The sequence below is a fragment of the Amia ocellicauda genome, chromosome 14 (assembly GCF_036373705.1).
Source record: "Amia ocellicauda isolate fAmiCal2 chromosome 14, fAmiCal2.hap1, whole genome shotgun sequence".
In the NCBI taxonomy this organism is placed as follows: Eukaryota; Metazoa; Chordata; class Actinopteri; order Amiiformes; family Amiidae; genus Amia; species Amia ocellicauda.
The window spans coordinates 24336069-24353759 of NC_089863.1; the positions used below are offsets into that span (position 1 = coordinate 24336069).

Sequence of the window (17691 nt, forward strand, 5' to 3'; positions counted from 1 at the left end):
ATTGTCCTCCCCGTCCTCTCTGGCCCAGACCCCCCGCCCCAGCCCAGGTCATTAGCAGTAGGGTGTTAATGGAGGACAGGACAGCGTCTCTCATTGAGGGCAGAAAGAAACTACAGATGTGTGAAAATAGAGGCATCTATTTGTGTATTTAGTTGTTTGTGTGTGAATGAGTATGTGTGTGAGTGTGAGTAAGTGTGAGTGATTGTGTGTTTGTGTGAGTGAGTGTGTTACAGTGTCTGTATGTGTGTTTGTGTGTGGGTCCCTGTTGTGCTCAGTGGTCGTTGTCTGTGTGTGTCATGGTGTTGTGGGTCTGACTTTGTGTGTCTCTGCAGATGAACATGATCGCGGGGGGCTTCTATGACGGCGTGATGCTGTACAGCCTGGCGCTGAACGAGTCCCTGGGCCACAGCAGCGACATGCCGCCCGGGCCCTCCATCACCCGCAGGATGTGGAACCGCACCTACCACGGTGAGTCCAGGCCAGAACCGGGCCAGAACCGGCACAGATGTGTGTATGTATTCATAATTGTATTCATTAATTCACACATATACACTACTGGTCAAAAGTTTTAGAACACCATTTTTTCCAGTTTTTATTGAAATGTACGCAGTTTAAGCTGACAAACCCCTCTGTACCCATAAAAGGGTACCAAATTAATGTGCTTCTCTTTAATCCCATGTGTTATTTCCCAAATGTTTGGTATCCCATGAAAGCCGAGACTCTCAGCTTTCTAAGGACAGTCTACTGATCAAAACAAGACCATCCACAATTTGGTAGAAGTCCATAGAGAGCTCAAAATGTCAAGATGAAAAACTTTTTACAGTTTACAGCGTACTAATACAACTTGATTTTACATAATTGGATCTGAACTTCTCTCTGTTTCATAGAACATCACATAATATATACTGGATTAATCAGTAGGTTGTTCTGAACAAAACAACCTATTTGCAAAGATATCCAATCGAAACTGAGTGAGCTGTGACCGTCTGAATGAGACCTCCCGGGCTATCCAAGAGAATAAGCTTTCAAACGATGTGCGCATTGTAGGAATACAGTGTAACTTCTATGCACAGGAGCTGCGTGTAACACTGACAAATAATGCTTAAGAGGGTGTAGTAACACAGTATATAACTCTGAAATGTACATTATTTTTCAGTTTTTGGTATCCTATACTTTTTTCTTAACCTCTGGCAGTTTACCGCTTACCTTTGTACCATTTCAGTGTATGGGTTAAATTCAAGCATCATAAACATGAATGTGACTTTTATGTGAGGGGAGAGGAAGGGAGCCAATCAGACCACAGAGCCGTGGAGGGGGGCCAATCAGAGCGTAGAGCTGTGGAGGGGCGTGGTGCAGTGTCGGTCTGGCTCTGGGAGTCTGTCAGGACAGCAGGTGTCTCCTCTCCAGGCTGCGTAAACAACTGAGAGGGAAGTGCTGACTGTGCACAGCCTTGCCCTAACCCTGTCAGCACAGCACAATACAGCACAGCACAGCAATACAGCAGAGGTCCATACAGCACAGCAAATCACAATACAGGACAGCACAGCTCAACACAATATATCACAGCACAACACAGCATAGCACTGCAAAGTACATTATAGCACAGCGCAATAAAACACAACACAATACAACCCAACACAATACAGCACCGCACAATGCAGTATAGCACAACACAATACAGCACAGCACAGCAAAAAATAGTACAGCACAATATGTTATTTATTATTAATTTCTTAGCAGACTCCCTTATCTAGGAGACGACTTTCAAAACGTAAGAGCATTATAAAAGTGCAATACCGTCTAGAATTACAGATCAAAGCATTGTCAAATTACAAGTTCAAAATTACATAAGTGCATAAGAGAAATATACAGTTAATACAAGTCCTACATCCTAGATTTGTGAGATAATAATTGCAGACAAGATGTGAAGATCAGGGGAAGGGGATATAGGGGCAAACAATATAAACAACACGAGTACAATATAGCAAAGCATAGCACAACACAACACAACACAGAACAGCACAGTCCAGGGAATGCAATCTAGTGTTACGACACTCTGACACCCGTCCTCCCCCTTCCCAGGACCCCCCGCCTGTGTTTACTCTTCGGCACAGCGCCGCTCACGGGAGACGCGCGTGTTTGACAGCATGTGACACGTATGTAAACAGGACCCTACGATCTCACAGATGGCTTCCCCCTCACCTCCCCTTACTGAGAGGTGGAAATGAGCATCTTGTCCAAACCTCTCGAAACAGCCCCTTCCTGTCTCTGTCCCCTGGCCTCTGGGCTTCCTGGGGACCGCACCCCTGGCCCGGATTCCTCAACACACAGTCCTGCAAAACACACAGGCCCTTCTCTTCCTAAACACCAGCTCAGATACTCAGCTCAACACCTTTATTAGGAATTTTATATTGTTAAAAATACCTCCTGCCCTCTCGCCCCAGTCAATCCTGCCACACCATCATCAGCCAACTAAAGTGCTCAGTCCTCAACTCACTCTCCTTTCTGTAGCAATTGGCTGCTAAATGACTGAAAGTGCCGCAGTGGAGCATTGTGGGTAATTGCGTCCCCGTCTCCGAGCTCAGCAGCGCAATCAGGCTGATTGGAGCTCTGGCGTTCTCCCAGAGGGATCTCAGTGGTGCCCACAGCTCAATCACTTTATCTGCTTCCTACCGTAAAATCCAGATCTGCTATTGTCTGACAGTCATTTTTGTGTTTCTATAGATATATGTTCTATATATATATATACTTTAAAGGTACACTAAGGTACATTGTTTGTGTGTGGGTGCTAGTGTACCCTGGTAGAGGTCATAGCATCTGTGCCCGTTGAACAGGGCTGTGATAGTGTGACAGTCGGGTCCAGTATGGGCAGCAGCTGTGACTGCGTATAATGGTGTCAAGAGTCAGGCTGGTTAGCATCTCTACTGGGACTGGTCCTGGGCAGGCCGAGGGAGGGAGGGAGGGAGTGAGAGAGAGAGAGAGAGAGAGAGGGAGAGAGAGTGAGGGAGGAGAGGGACTGGACAGTGGTCAGTGGCTGGTGGCCAGTGCGGTGTGGTCTCTGGACTGGGAACGCCCCTCCCCCACTGTCCCCCCAGTCCACCAGCCCCAGTGTGGGACCGGGCTGCTCTCCCTGTTCCCACTTCGCCATCCACACTTGCCAGGCTGTGGAACGTCCCTCAGGTGTCTGTGGTGGAGGGCTGGAATGTCACACACTGAGACTGGGACTGGAGACCAGGCTGAGTGGCCACCCAGGGACCCCCACTCTGCCCTCTTCCTGTAACACTGTATCCCACCTCCCTCTCTCTTTCTCTGTCTCTGTGGGGCCCAGACTGGAGCCAGCACTGTGTGGACTATAATATAGTATAGTATAGTATAGTGTAGTATAGTATATTCTAGTATAGGGGCCAGACTGGAGCTATCGCTGTGTGAACTATAGTATATAGTATAGTATAGTATACTCAATGATTTACCATGATTTTACTGTGCTTTCCTAAACTTTTCCGTGCTTTTACCATGCTGTGTGTCTGCCTGTGTGTCTGTTTGCATTTCACTCAGTATCTGATCCACTTTAAGAGATCAATACTTCAGTGCTGCAGAGTACACTTACTGAGACACACAGAGAGGGAGGGAGGGAGAGAACGAGAGACTGGGAGGGTGGGAAAAGAGATGGATGTGGGGGTGAGAAAGAGACAAGAGAGAGAAGGAGGTGGGGTGGGAATGGGAAAGACAGATCGAGGATGGTGGGAAAGATGGTGAGAGAAGAAGAGAGAGAGAGGGAGAGGGTGAAACGGGGGGAGGGAGAGAAACCTCACAGAGAGATGGAAATTAACAGAGAGAATGGGGGTTGGAAGAGAGGGAGGAAAGGCAACAGTAGAGGAGAAGGAGGGAGGCCAGAGAGGGACGGGGAGAGAGGAGAGACCGAGAGAGGGAGGGGGTGCAGTAGCAGAGTCATTGGCTCCTGTTACAGTTGTGCTGCAATCAAGTATGAGAGAGAAAGAGTGTGTGTGTGAGAGAGAGAGTAAGAGAGAAATAAAGGGAGAGAGAGAGAGAAAGACCTGGACATTCTGAAAAATGTCTTCAAACACCCTGCATTCAGTGACTACAATAAAATAAAATCATGAAGAAATAAGTATATATCATACAGTAACACATATGTCCCAGCATGCCCCTCACCGCTGCTTGTGAAGACCCAGATCTTGCTCCTGACCTTTTCCGTTTGATCTTTTCCCTTCCCAACACGTTCTGAGGACAGGATTTCATCAACGGAATTAATTCCAGGCATTTGGTTTTCTCGCTGTCGTCTCCAGCGTCAGCCGCCGCCTTCAAAGTCTTGGTTGCCTAGGTGACGGCTCTTGCACCTGTGAAGCCGAGCGCTGGGGCGGGAGGCGGACCACCCCGTCGGACCCCCGAGCGCAGGAGTCTCAAGGAGGGCTTGGAAACTGCTGCTTTCAGAGCCCCGAGACTCTTGTGCGGCGTCTTAGATCTTCCACCAGATCTGTGCTCGCTTAATAGGGCTGTGCTGTACTGCTCTGTGCTCGTTGGACAGGCCTGTGCTGTTTCACATGGTCTTCTGTGGGGAGACCATGATGCACCAGGAGAAATGTCTCCAGGGCAGGATTACTGCCCTACAGCAGGGTTTACTCATCTACCCCCCTTTCTCTCTCTCTCTCTCTCTTCCCCTTTTGCCCTCACCCTCTCTTCTCTGTCTCTCCCCCTATCCCTCTCACCCGTTCCCACTCTCCTTCTACCCCTCTGTCTGTCTTTCCCCTCAATCTGCCCATCTCTCTTTCCCCCCCCACCCTCAGGAGTGACAGGTCTGATGCAGATCGATGAGAATGGAGATCGTGAGATTGATTACTCCCTGTGGGACATGACTGACACCGACACTGGGGAGTTCCAGGTGAGCAGCCGACTGACTGACTGACCGACACACTGACTGACTGACTGACACACTGACTGACACTCTGACTGACTGACTGATACTCTGACTGACTGACTGACACACAGACTGACTGACTGACTGACTGACACTCTGAATGACTGACTGACACACAGACTGACTGACTGACTGACTGACACACTGACTGACACTCTGAATGACTGACTGACTGACACACTGACTGACCTCCCTCTCTCCCTCTCTCTCTCTGTCTGTCCTGTGCTCAGATCGTGTCTGTGTATAACGGGACGCTGCACAGCCTGACCTCTGTCCAGGGCAGGGAGATCCTGTGGCCGGGGGGCAGCATCCCTCGAGACATCCCCTTCTGCGGCTTCAAGAATGAGAACCCCAGCTGCACCCCCAGTGCGTCTCTCTCTCACACACACACACACACACACACACACACACACACCCTCACCCATGTCTGTGTCTCCTCCCCAGGACCATCCCGATGCTGCAGATGATGTCCATCGTAGTCTTCATCATCCTCTTCATCATCACCTTCATCACCGTCTTCATCTACAGGTCAGTGTGGAATCGTGCCACGGCCACCTTCGATTGGGCAGGCCGAGGGAGGGCCGAGCAAGGTCACCTGACCCTGGTGACATCAGAGACCCACTTATTTTCCTCATGTAACTACTACACCCTCAGGAAATCATTCCACTGAGTTCAATTCTACTCCCAGCTGTGATGTGATTGGCTGTCATGCCGACACTAATTAGTGGCCCCCAGGGGACGTTGTCTAAGTGGTTGCAAATTGGGAGGTGTGCTGTGGGAGCCACACTGCCAGGACCACCGATAAGAGAGAGAGAGAGAGAGAGAGAGAGAGAGAGAGAGAGAGAGAGAGAGAGAGAGAGAGAGAGGCAGATTCAGTGTGTTTGTTAGTTACTGTGGCTCTGACAACTCGGCTCGTCACTCACTGAGCCAGAACACCCCCGTTAATCCGCTTAATGGGCCCAGTCTGGACACGCCTCACTGCACTGTCCTCCTCTCTCTCTCTCTCTCTCTCTCTCTCTCTCTCTCTCTCTCTCTCTCTTTCTGTCCAGTAATTTAATTAGGGACGGCAGCGTGTCTGTCCCACTTCATTAAGAATAACAACTTTCTCTGTCTCTCTCTCTTTCTCTCTCTGTCTCTCTCTGTCAGCAGGAAGTTGAGGCTGGAGAAGGAGCTGGCGGCAGAGCTGTGGAGGATCCACTGGGAGGACATTCAGATCAGCAACCTGGAGAAGATCATGCGCAGCGCAGGGAGCAAACTCACCCTGTCCCTGGTCAGAGCACACACACACAACACACACACACACACACTATGATAATGCAGGGCAGTTGAGGTCAGATAACTGATCGGCTCTGTCTCTCTGCCTGTGTCTCACAGAGGGGGTCCAACTACGGGTCACTCTTGACAACCGAGGGCAACTACCAGATCTTCGCCAAGACTGGCTACTACAAGGTGAGCTTACCTGTGGCACTCCAGCCTGGCCCCTATACTATACTTTACTACACTCTACTACACTATACTAAACTATACTACAGTCCCCACAGCAAAGCATTCCAGTGGTGGCAGAAGAGTGATGTAAGGGTGGTTGTGTTTCAGGGCAACATCGTGGCCATCAAGTACATCAACAGGAAGCGCATCGAGCTGACCCGGGAAGTGCTGTTTGAGCTCAAGCATGTGAGTAACCATGTGCGCGTATGTGTGTCAGTCTGTGTGTGTGTGTTTATGTTTGTGTGCGTGTGTATGTACGTGTGTGTGTGCGTCCGTGTGTGTGTATACATCAGCAGGTAAATCTGTGTCTGTGTGTTACAGTGTGTGAGTTTGTCGGTTTCAGTCTCTGTGCCAGTGTGTTAATTAGTGTGTCAGTCTTGTGTCAGTGTTAGAGTGTCTCTCCGCTCCCCTGCAGATGCGAGACGTCCAGAACGAGCACCTGACCCGTTTCATTGGCGCCTGCATCGACCCGCCCAACATCTGCATCATCACCGAGTACTGCCCCCGTGGCAGCCTGCAGGTATCCCCCCGCCCCCACACTCACTCTGTCATCACAACGCACTGTTTATTAATATGTAATAATAATATAATAATAATATTAATCTCCCCTGTTCAGGACATCATGGAGAATGACAGCATCAACCTGGACTGGATGTTCAGGTACTCTCTCATCAATGACATCGTCAAGGTGAGGAAACACAGATCTGTGTGTCATTCAGTGTGATAAACCCCATTCACACTGAAACAATTGCCGGCAACGTGTCTGTGTGAATGTAGCCAGAATATGATTGTCGGCAAATTCATCATCAAGTCCTTGCGTGTCGACGCAATGCGTCAGCTAACTGCCATAACCCATCAGATTAGGGGAGCATTTTTGCGACCACAACACAAAGGTTAAGCCACCTTTGAACAAGAACTTGTGACCATAACGAGAAACTGACCGGGTTGCTAGAAATGGCGGAGGTTGAAAATAATGCTGTCGCAGCAATTCTGAGTGTTATTGATGAACCAACAGGTTGGCGTATGTAAGGCTAACTATTGTCACACATGTCAGAAATTATGTATACCAATAAATCATACAAAATATATTATCTCTACAGGGAAACGTGTTACCCCCTCACACTGGGTTCGCTTCAAATGAAATCGGTTCAGTTCGTTTGCTGTGAAACAATGTATCAGCACTGCCGTTCAGTGTCTTGTGTACAAACTGCTGAGTTCATAACTCGGGGTCGTTTTCGTGATTCACTTACATGTTTTCTCGGGACTCCGATCATATTGCAATAATAAAGTGAGCTTGGTTCCTTTTGTATTAATAAAACACCGGATGACTACTTCTGATACAACCAAATAATACACGGTGCGTTCATGTTGTGCAGAATGTGCGCAGATCTGACCAGCAAAGTGATTCATTTTCACAATCGTATGACAACAGTCTGAATAGTGACACATCCAGCTGTCTATTTAAACACACTGTATGCACTTACAGAACACAACAATAGGCTGCTATATTTGTGGATATTATAATCAGCATTGCGCTGCCGAATGGTGATTGTGTTGACTATATAAAAATATACAATAACACAGTAGTGTGACGTCTCCTAAATATCCGTCTTGGAGTATTTTACTGCTTCTGCCATATCTTTAAAGGGGAAATGATCGCACTTGTATGTGTCATTCACTCACTCAGTTTGTCAGTCGGTCAAAGCCCCCCACTATCTCCTTCCCTCTCTCTCTCCCTCCACCCCTCTCTCCAGGGCATGGCGTTCCTGCACAACAGTGTGATTGTGTCCCACGGGAACCTCAAGTCCTCCAACTGCGTGGTGGACAGCCGCTTCGTGCTGAAGATCACGGACTACGGGCTGGCCAGCTTCCGTGCTGACGCGGACGGGGAGGACAGCCACTCCTATTTTGCCCGTGAGCCTCACGCCCCCTCGTTTGTGTTTGTGTGTGTGTCTCTCTCTCTCTCTCTCTCTCTCTCTCTGACTCTATGTCTGTCCCCCCCCACCCAGGGAGGCTGTGGACATCCCCTGAGCTGCTCCGAGCCGAGAGGCCCCCCCCGTGCGGGACACAGAAGGGGGACGTGTTCAGCTTTGGCATCATCCTGCAGGAGATCGCGCTGCGCAGGGGCGTCTTCTACCTGGAGGGGGAGCCGCTGAGCCCCAAAGGTGGGTGCCCGAGTAGAGAGCAGTTAGTTCCTTAGCTCTCTCTCTCCCCCTCCCCCTCCCTCGTCCCTTCCCTCTATACCTCTCTTTCTCTCTCCCTCACCCCTTCCCTCCATCCCTCTCTCTTTCTCTCTTCCTCACCCCTTCCCTCCATCCCTCTCTCTCCCCCTGCCTCCCTCTCCTTGTCTATCTCTTTGTCTCTCCCTCCCTCTCTCCCTGTCGAGTCCAGTGTAAACAGGCAGGCCGTGCTGCCGTCACTATACCCGGGGTATTTATAGACTTTTCCATTTCATCTCTCCTTCATTCACATTCCAGGGCCATAAGCAAAGGTGTCTGTGCCCAATACTGCCGCCTCCCTTCATCCTTCCCTCCTCTCTCTCTCTTTCTCTCTCTCATTCTCTCTGACTCTCCTGGCACTTTGTTACTATAGTATGGTATAGTATAGTGTAGTATAGTATAGTGTAGTATGGTACAGTGTAATGTAGTATAGTATAGGGCCCAGACTGGAGCCAGCGCTGTGTGACTACAGTCTGTGTGCTGTGTTGTGTTGTGCTGTTTTTGTTATGTATTTATTCAATTGAATTAAATTGAAATTAATTGAATTGGTGTTGTTTAAGCAGCGCTCTGTGCACTTTTTTTCCGGGGAGGGAATCAAATTTGCACCCCTCCTGAGCGACAGAATCAGCGAGAGCGGCGCTGGCAATGAGATTTGCGGGTCGCCGGGGGAGCCGGGGGAGCAGCAGGGTGCAGGGGACGAGATTCGATTTGTGTGACATTTGTGTGATATTTGTGTGACATCCGGCACCACGAGGCGGCCCGGCTGAGTCAGACAGGGCAGATGAGGAGAGAACAGCAGGAGTGAGTGTGTGAGAGGGAGAGAGTGTTTGGTGTGTGAGTGTGTGTACTGCTGCCTACGTTTCTGACCCTACCCCGCTCCCCGCAACCTCGCCCCCTCTCTCCCGTCTCCCTCCAGAGATAGTAGACCAGGTGGCCCTGGGGCAGCGGCCGTTCCTGCGACCCACTGTGAGCCCCCAGAGCCACAGCGAGGAGCTGGGCCAGCTCATGCAGCGCTGCTGGGCAGAGGATCCGCTGGAGCGGCCCGAGTTCGCACACATCAAAATGCAGCTGCGCAAGTTCAACAAGTGCGTGCACACCCTCCTTCTCTCTCATTCTCTCTCTCACTCCCTCCCTCTCTGTCTCTGTCTGTCTGTCTGTGTCTCTCTGTGTGTCTCTGTGTCTCTCTGTTTGTCTCCGTGTCTTTGTGTGTCTGTGTCTCTGTGTGTCCCTGTGTCTTTCTGTCTCTTTGTGTCTCTGTGTCTCTGTGTGTCCCTGTCTTTCTGTGTCTCTCTGCATCTCTGTGTCTCTCTGCATCTCTGTGTCTCTCTGTGCATCTCTGTGTCTCTCTGTGTGTCTCTATGTGTCTCTGAGTGTCTCTCTATGTCTCTCTGTGGGTGTCTCTGTCTCTCTGTATCTCTCCGTATGTCTCTGTGTGTCTCTCTGCATCTCTGTGTCTCTCTGTGTGTTTCTGTGTATCTCTGTGTGTCTCTCTGTGTCTCTCTGTGTCTCTCTCTGTGTGTCTCTGTCTCTCTGTGCGTCTCTGAGTGTCTCTGTCTCTCTGTGTGTCTCTCTGTGTCTCTGTGTGTCTCCCTGCATCTCTGTGTCTCTCTGTGAGTCTCTGTGTATCTCTGCGTGTCTCTATGTGTCTCTGTGTGTCTCTGACTCTCTGTGTCTCTCTGTGTGCCTCTACATCTCTGTGTATCTCTGTGTGTCTCTCTGTGTGTGTCTGTGTGTCTCTGTCTCTGTGTCTCTCTGTCTTTGTGTGTCTCTGTGTCTCTGAGTGTCTCTCTGTGTCTGTCTCTCTGTCTCTGTGTCCCTGGGAAAACAGGCACTAACAATCTCTCCTTTCCTTTCCTCCCTCTCTCCCTCCTTCTCTCTCAGGGACAGCAGCAATATCCTGGATAACCTGCTGTCCCGGATGGAGCAGTACGCCAACAACTTGGAGGAGCTGGTGGAGGAGCGCACACAGGCCTACCTTGAGGAGAAGCGCAAGGCTGAGGCCTTGCTCTACCAAATCCTGCCCCAGTGAGTGCGCAGTCTGGGCCCTATACTACACTATACTGCAGTCCTCACAGCGCTGGCCTCGGGACAGTGTTTCCCCTGTGTCACGTGACGCTCTGTGTCTCTCAGCTCAGTGGCGGAGCAGCTGAAGAGGGGAGAGACGGTGCAGGCCGAGGCCTTCGACTCTGTCACCATCTACTTCAGCGACATCGTGGGCTTCACCGCCATCTCCGCCGAGAGCACGCCCATGCAGGTATGCGCCCCTGTGCACTCTCTCTCTCTCTCAATTCAAGTTAATTCAATTCAATTTCAATTCAATTCAATTCAATTTTCAATTCAATTCAAGGGTGCTTTATTGGCATGACAAACAGTTTCGTAGTGTTGCCAAAGCAGCTGATATTATATACATACATTGAAAAATAATAAAAGGTAAGGAAAAGGAGAATAAATAAATAAATAAATAAATAAATAAATAGAAACAGAACAATATAATTTATAAATAAAATCTTAATAGACATGTACATTTACTTTATTTATAGTTTACAAGTTTACAGCTAGTGCTCATGTATGTTTTCACAGTGAGCCCCTCAGGTTGTGGCACTCTTTCTCTCCCTCTCTCTCTCTCCCCCTCTGTCACTCTCTCCTTGTCTCTCCCTCTCTGTCCCCGTCTCTCTGTCTCTCTCTCACTCACTCTCTCTCACTCTGCAGGTGGTGACCCTGCTCAATGATCTGTACACCTGTTTTGATGCCATCATCGACAACTTTGATGTTTACAAGGTAAGACTGCAGCAGGTCATTGTGTGGGGAGGTCATTGTGTGTAGAGGTCGTTGCACTGGGAGGTCATTGTGTAGGGAGGGCATTGTGTGGGGAGGTATACTGCTTCACCCCCACTGATAATCAACTATTGACCATCCATTAACATTATCCATCCATATGTACTGAAGTACTGGTGATTGATTAACGATGTCTGAGGATTGATTACTCATGACTGATTATTGATAACTGATTACTGACCATTGCATTCTAACATCACTACTGCTGGCTGGTGGCTGATTATTGATTATTGATGGCTGGTCTCCGTGGCCCCCACAGGTGGAGACGATCGGGGATGCATACATGGTGGTGTCCGGGCTGCCAGTGCCCAACGGGCGTCTGCACGGGCGCGAGGTGGCACGAATGGCGCTGGCGCTGCTGGAGGCCGTGCGCTCCTTCAGGATCCGACACCGGCCCCAGCAGCAGCTCTGCCTGCGCATCGGCATCCACAGCGGTGAGGCGCGGCACAGGGGTGTGGGGGTGTGGGGGGTGGGTGTCTGAATAGAGAATCGTCCCCTGTCACTCACCCTGCGTCTGTGTATGTGTCACAGGCCCGGTGTGTGCCGGGGTGGTGGGGCTGAAGATGCCGCGTTACTGCCTGTTTGGAGACACAGTGAACACAGCCTCGCGCATGGAGTCCAGCGGAGAAGGTTTGTGTTCCAGCCGCGCTCTCAATTACTTAATTGAACCCTTAATTGAACTAATAATTCAGAGCCTTTTAATGATTCTAAACAGTAGGGGTTTTAAGTTAAGTATAGAATCAAATTAAGAACTTATTAAAGAACCAACTCTCTTATTACACAATTTAAAAAGTCAAATCTAAGCAGATCCACTCGCCGTCCTGGTTTAGTTCCCAGATCCTGTAGCGTTTGCTTAGGTCTGTTTTTAAATGATGTATTTATTTATTTCTCTGCTGTGTGGTGGTGGAGCTGCGGTGTTTAACCCTGTGTTTCTATGCTCTGCTTGGTGTTCTGCTCTGCTCTCTGTGCCCTGTGTCCTGTGTCCTGTGCCCTGTGCCCTGTGCCCTGTGTCGTGTGTCCTGTGCCCTGTGCCCTGTGTCATGTGTCCTGTGTCCTGTGTCCTGTGTCCTGTGTCGTGTGTCGTGTGTCGTGTGTCCTGTGTCCTGTGTCCTGTGTCCTGTGTCCTGTGCCCTGTGCCCTGTGCTCTGCTGCAGCGCTGAAGATCCACGTGTCGGCGGCGACCCACGTGGTGCTACAGGAGCTCAGCGGGTTCGAGCTGGAGCTGCGCGGAGAGGTGGAGATGAAGGGCAAAGGGAAGATGACCACGTACTGGCTGCTGGGGGAGAGCAGCGCCGCAGTGTGAGGAGAGAGAGAGAGAGAAAGAGAGAGAGGGAAGGAGGGAAGAGGAAGGCAGAGAGATGAAGAGAAGATGGGGAGGAGAGGAGGAGAGGGGTGATGCGAAAAACAGCGCCCACTCGCAACACTCCCCACACACAACCACACACTCGACGCACAGCTGCACAGACAGGCACACACAACATCACACACACTCGCACATAATCGCGCACACTGACACGCACATGCTCTCACACGCCCACACACTCCTGCACAGCGCCGCACGTGCGGGGGTGGAGGCAGGCAGCTCCCTCTGGCGGACACACAATGACACTGCGTGTGAATGGGACGGTGCAGGGGAGAGACGGGGGACGCTGGCACAGGACGTGGAGGGAGAGGCCTCGTGGGGCTGGGCGCGATGTCCCCACTGTCACCGCACTGCGCCGGGACTCCTGTTCTTTTGTATTATCTTTTTTCGTTGTCATTCGTTGTGTGTGTGTGTGTATTCTAGAGTCATGTTTCCCTACTCACACCACTGTTGGAGTCCTGGCTCAGTGCCTCCATGTCCCAGGCCAAAGAGGTTTGGCTTGGCAACTGGAGAGAGGAGACACACACTGAGACAGGCACGGACAGACAGAGAGACAGATAGACAGGAGGACACAGACAGTCCACGCTGCGCACTGGACAGCTCTTCCAGCATGGCTCCTAAGTATGGGGTCACAATCCAACCTGGACAGACATCAGCGTGTCCCCATAGTCCTCCATCCAGAGCTCCCACTGAAGAGGCACTGTCCTTGTCCCCGTCCCCGCCCCCTTGGCTCCTCGGCGGCTCTCACCTTGAGGCTGGAGTCTTCAGGAGGGTTTCCGTTTGGTGTTTTGGCCTTTGCCGTCAGTACCACCTGCTGGCCGTCGGGTGTAACTGCAAGGAGAGGGGCCACAAATCCCAGAGAGAGGGACGCACAGAGGGGCCCGTCCAGTTCCATGCGGTTCTCTCAAACTGTCCTCCCATGACACCCCGGGACAGACCGTGTGGGTGCGAGAGAGTGCAGTGAAATCTGGACACACACGCACACAGCTATACAAGTCACAGGGAGGAGGAGAGAGTAACTGTCACTATAAACAAAAGTTGTATTTCTTGGAACACAAACAAGTGTTTTATGTTGTAATGTTCTATTGCTCTATTGTTCTTTTTTGTAGACTATAAAGTTGCTCTTCACTTGCTGTGAGTGCTGTTGTAATGTCCACACCGCACAACACAATACAGCACAGACCCCACACACAGTACAGACCCCACTCACAGCACAGACCCCACACACAGTACAGCACAGACCCCACTAACAACACAGCACAGACCCCACTCACAGCACAGACCCCACTCACAGCACAGAACCTACTAACAACACAGACCCCACTCACAGCACAGACCCCACTCTCAACACAGCACAGACCCCACTAACAACACAGTACAGACCCCACTCACAGCACAGACCCCACTCTCAACACAGCACAGACCCCACTAACAACACAGTACAGACCCCACTCACAGCACAGACCCCACTCACAGCACAGAACCTACTAACAACACAGACCCCACTCACAGCACAGACCCCACTCTCAACACAGCACAGACCCCACTCACAGCACAGACCCCACTCACAGCACAGAACCTACTAACAACACAGACCCCACTCACAGCACAGACCCCACTCACAACACAGACCCCACACACAGTACAGACCCCACTCACAACATAACACAGACCCCACACACAGTACAGACCCCACTCGCAGCACAGACCCCACTCACAACACAGACCCCACTCACAACACAGACCCCACTCACAACACAGACCCCACACACAGTACAGACCCCACTCACAACATAACACAGACCCCACACACAGTACAGACCCCACTCGCAACACAGACCCCACTCACAACACAGACCCCACTCACAACACAGATCCCACTCACAACACAGCACAGACCCCACTCTCAACACAGCACAGACCCCACTAACAACATAACACAGACCCCACACACAGTACAGACCCCACTCACAGCACAGACCCCACTCACAACACAGACCCCACTCACAGCACAGAACCTACTAACAACACAGACCCCACTCACAGCACAGATCCCACTCACAACACAGCACAGACCCCACTCTCAACACAGCACAGACCCCACTAACAACATAACACAGACCCCACACACAGTACAGACCCCACTCACAGCACAGACCCCACTCACAACACAGACCCCACTCACAGCACAGAACCTACTAACAACACAGACCCCACTCACAGCACAGACCCCACTAACAACATAACACAGACCCCACACACAGTACAGACCCCACTCGCAACACAGACCCCACTCACAGCACAGACCCCACTCACAGCACAACACAGACCCCACTCACAACACAGACCCCACTCACAGCACAGACCCCACTCACAACACAGAACCTACTAACAACACAGACCCCCCTCACAGCACAGAACCTACTAACAACACAGACCCCACTCACAGCACAGACTTCACACACAGTACAGACCCCACTCACAACATAACACAGACCCCACACACAGTACAGACCCCACTCGCAACACAGACCCCACTCACAACACAGACCCCACTCACAGTACAGACCCCACTCACAACATGACACAGACCCCACACACAGTATAGACCCCTCTCACAACATAACACAGACCACACACACAGTACAGACCCCACTAACAACACAGACCCCACTCACAGCACAGAACCTACTAACAACACAGACCCCACTCACAACACAGCACAGACCCCACTAACAACATAACACAGACCCCACACACAGTACAGAACCCACTCACAGCACAGACCCCACTCACAACACAGAACCTACTAACAGCACAGACCCCCCTCACAGCACAGAACCTACTAACAACACAGACCCCACTCACAGCACAGACCCCACACACAGCACAGACCCCACTCACAAAACACAGACCCCACTCACAGCACAGACCCCACTCGCAACACAGACCCCACTCACAACACAGACCCCACTCGCAACACAGCACAGACCCCACTAACAACATAACACAGACCCCCACACACAGTACAGACCCCACTAACAACACAGACCACACACACAGTACAGACCCCACTAACAACACAGACCCCACTCACAGCACAGACCCCACTCACAGCACAGACCCCACTCTCAACACAGCACAGACCCCACACACAGTACAGACCCCACTAACAACACAGACCACACACACAGTACAGACCCCACTAACAACACAGACCCCCCTCACAGCACAGACACCACTCACAACACAGACCCCACTAACAACATAATACAGATCCCACACACAGTACAGACCCCACTCACAACACAGACCCCACTCACAACATAACACAGACCACACACACCGTACAGACCCCACTAACAACACAGACCCCACTCACAACACAGACCCCACTCACAGTACAGACCCCACTCACAACATGACACAGACCCCACACACAGTATAGACCCCACTAACAACACAGACCCCACTCACAACATAACACAGACCACACACACAGTACAGACCCCACTAACAACACAGACCCCACTCACAGCACAGAACCTACTAACAACACAGACCCCACTCACAGCACAGACCCCACACACAGTACAGACCCCACTCGCAACACAGACCCCACTCACAGCACAGACCCCACTCACAGCACAGACCCCATTCACAGCACAGACCCCACTCGCAACACAGACCCCACTCACAGCACAGACCCCACTCACAGCACAGACCCCACTAACAACATAACACAGACCCCACACACAGTACAGACCCCACTCACAGCACAGACCCCACTCACAACACAGAACCTACTAACAGCACAGACCCCCCTCACAGCACAGAACCTACTAACAACACAGACCCCACTCACAGCACAGACCCCACTCACAACACAGACCCCACACACAGTACAGACCCCACTCACAACATAACACAGACCCCACACACAGTACAGACCCCACTCGCAACACAGACCCCACTCACAACACAGACCCCACACACAGTACAGACCCCACTCACAACATAACACAGACCCCACACACAGTACAGACCCCACTCGCAACACAGACCCCACTCACAACACAGACCCCACACACAGTACAGACCCCACTCACAACATAACACAGACCCCACACACAGTACAGACCCCACTCGCAACACAGACCCCACTCACAACACAGACCCCACTCACAGTACAGACCCCACTCACAACATGACACAGACCCCACACACAGTATAGACCCCACTAACAACACAGACCCCACTCACAACATAACACAGACCACACACACAGTACAGACCCCACTAACAACACAGACCCCACTCACAGCACAGAACCTACTAACAACACAGACCCCACTCACAACACAGCACAGACCCAACTCTCAACACAGCACAGACCCCACTAACAACATAACACAGACCCCACACACAGTACAGACCCCACTCACAGCACAGACCCCACTCACAGCACAGAACCTACTAACAACACAGACCCCACTCACAGCACAGACCCCACACACAGTACAGACCCCACTCGCAACACAGACCCCACTCACAGCACAGACCCCACTCACAGCACAGACCCCATTCACAGCACAGACCCCACTCACAAAACACAGACCTCACTCACAGCACAGACCCCACTCGCAAAACGCAGACCCCACTCACAGCACAGACCCCACTTGCAACACAGACCCCCCTCACAGCACAGACCCCGCTCTCAACACAGCACAGACCCCACTCACAACACAGACCCCACACAGGGTACAGACCCCACTCGCAACACAGACCCCCCTCACAGCACAGACCCCGCTCACAGCACAGAACCTACTAACAACACAGACCCCACTCTCAAC

The 17691-nt window shown here is 51.2% G+C and overlaps 1 protein-coding gene across 1 annotated transcript in view; it reads left to right on the plus strand.

The window, feature by feature from the left end:
• npr1b (natriuretic peptide receptor 1b) overlaps positions 1 to 13971 on the plus strand; it is a 33930-nt gene extending 19959 nt beyond the window's left edge. Inside the window, exons 6-23 of the mRNA XM_066721288.1 lie at positions 333 to 468; positions 4806 to 4900; positions 5167 to 5306; positions 5381 to 5464; positions 6086 to 6206; positions 6311 to 6385; positions 6530 to 6607; positions 6837 to 6941; positions 7038 to 7109; positions 8176 to 8335; positions 8431 to 8586; positions 9557 to 9725; positions 10522 to 10665; positions 10771 to 10894; positions 11350 to 11418; positions 11735 to 11909; positions 12007 to 12105; positions 12630 to 13971. Of these exons, the coding sequence (XP_066577385.1) occupies positions 333 to 468; positions 4806 to 4900; positions 5167 to 5306; positions 5381 to 5464; positions 6086 to 6206; positions 6311 to 6385; positions 6530 to 6607; positions 6837 to 6941; positions 7038 to 7109; positions 8176 to 8335; positions 8431 to 8586; positions 9557 to 9725; positions 10522 to 10665; positions 10771 to 10894; positions 11350 to 11418; positions 11735 to 11909; positions 12007 to 12105; positions 12630 to 12778 (2151 nt within the window). The 3' untranslated portion in view covers positions 12779 to 13971. The remainder of the gene's footprint in view (positions 1 to 332; positions 469 to 4805; positions 4901 to 5166; positions 5307 to 5380; positions 5465 to 6085; positions 6207 to 6310; positions 6386 to 6529; positions 6608 to 6836; positions 6942 to 7037; positions 7110 to 8175; positions 8336 to 8430; positions 8587 to 9556; positions 9726 to 10521; positions 10666 to 10770; positions 10895 to 11349; positions 11419 to 11734; positions 11910 to 12006; positions 12106 to 12629) is intronic.
• The last annotated feature ends 3720 nt before the right edge of the window (positions 13972 to 17691 follow it).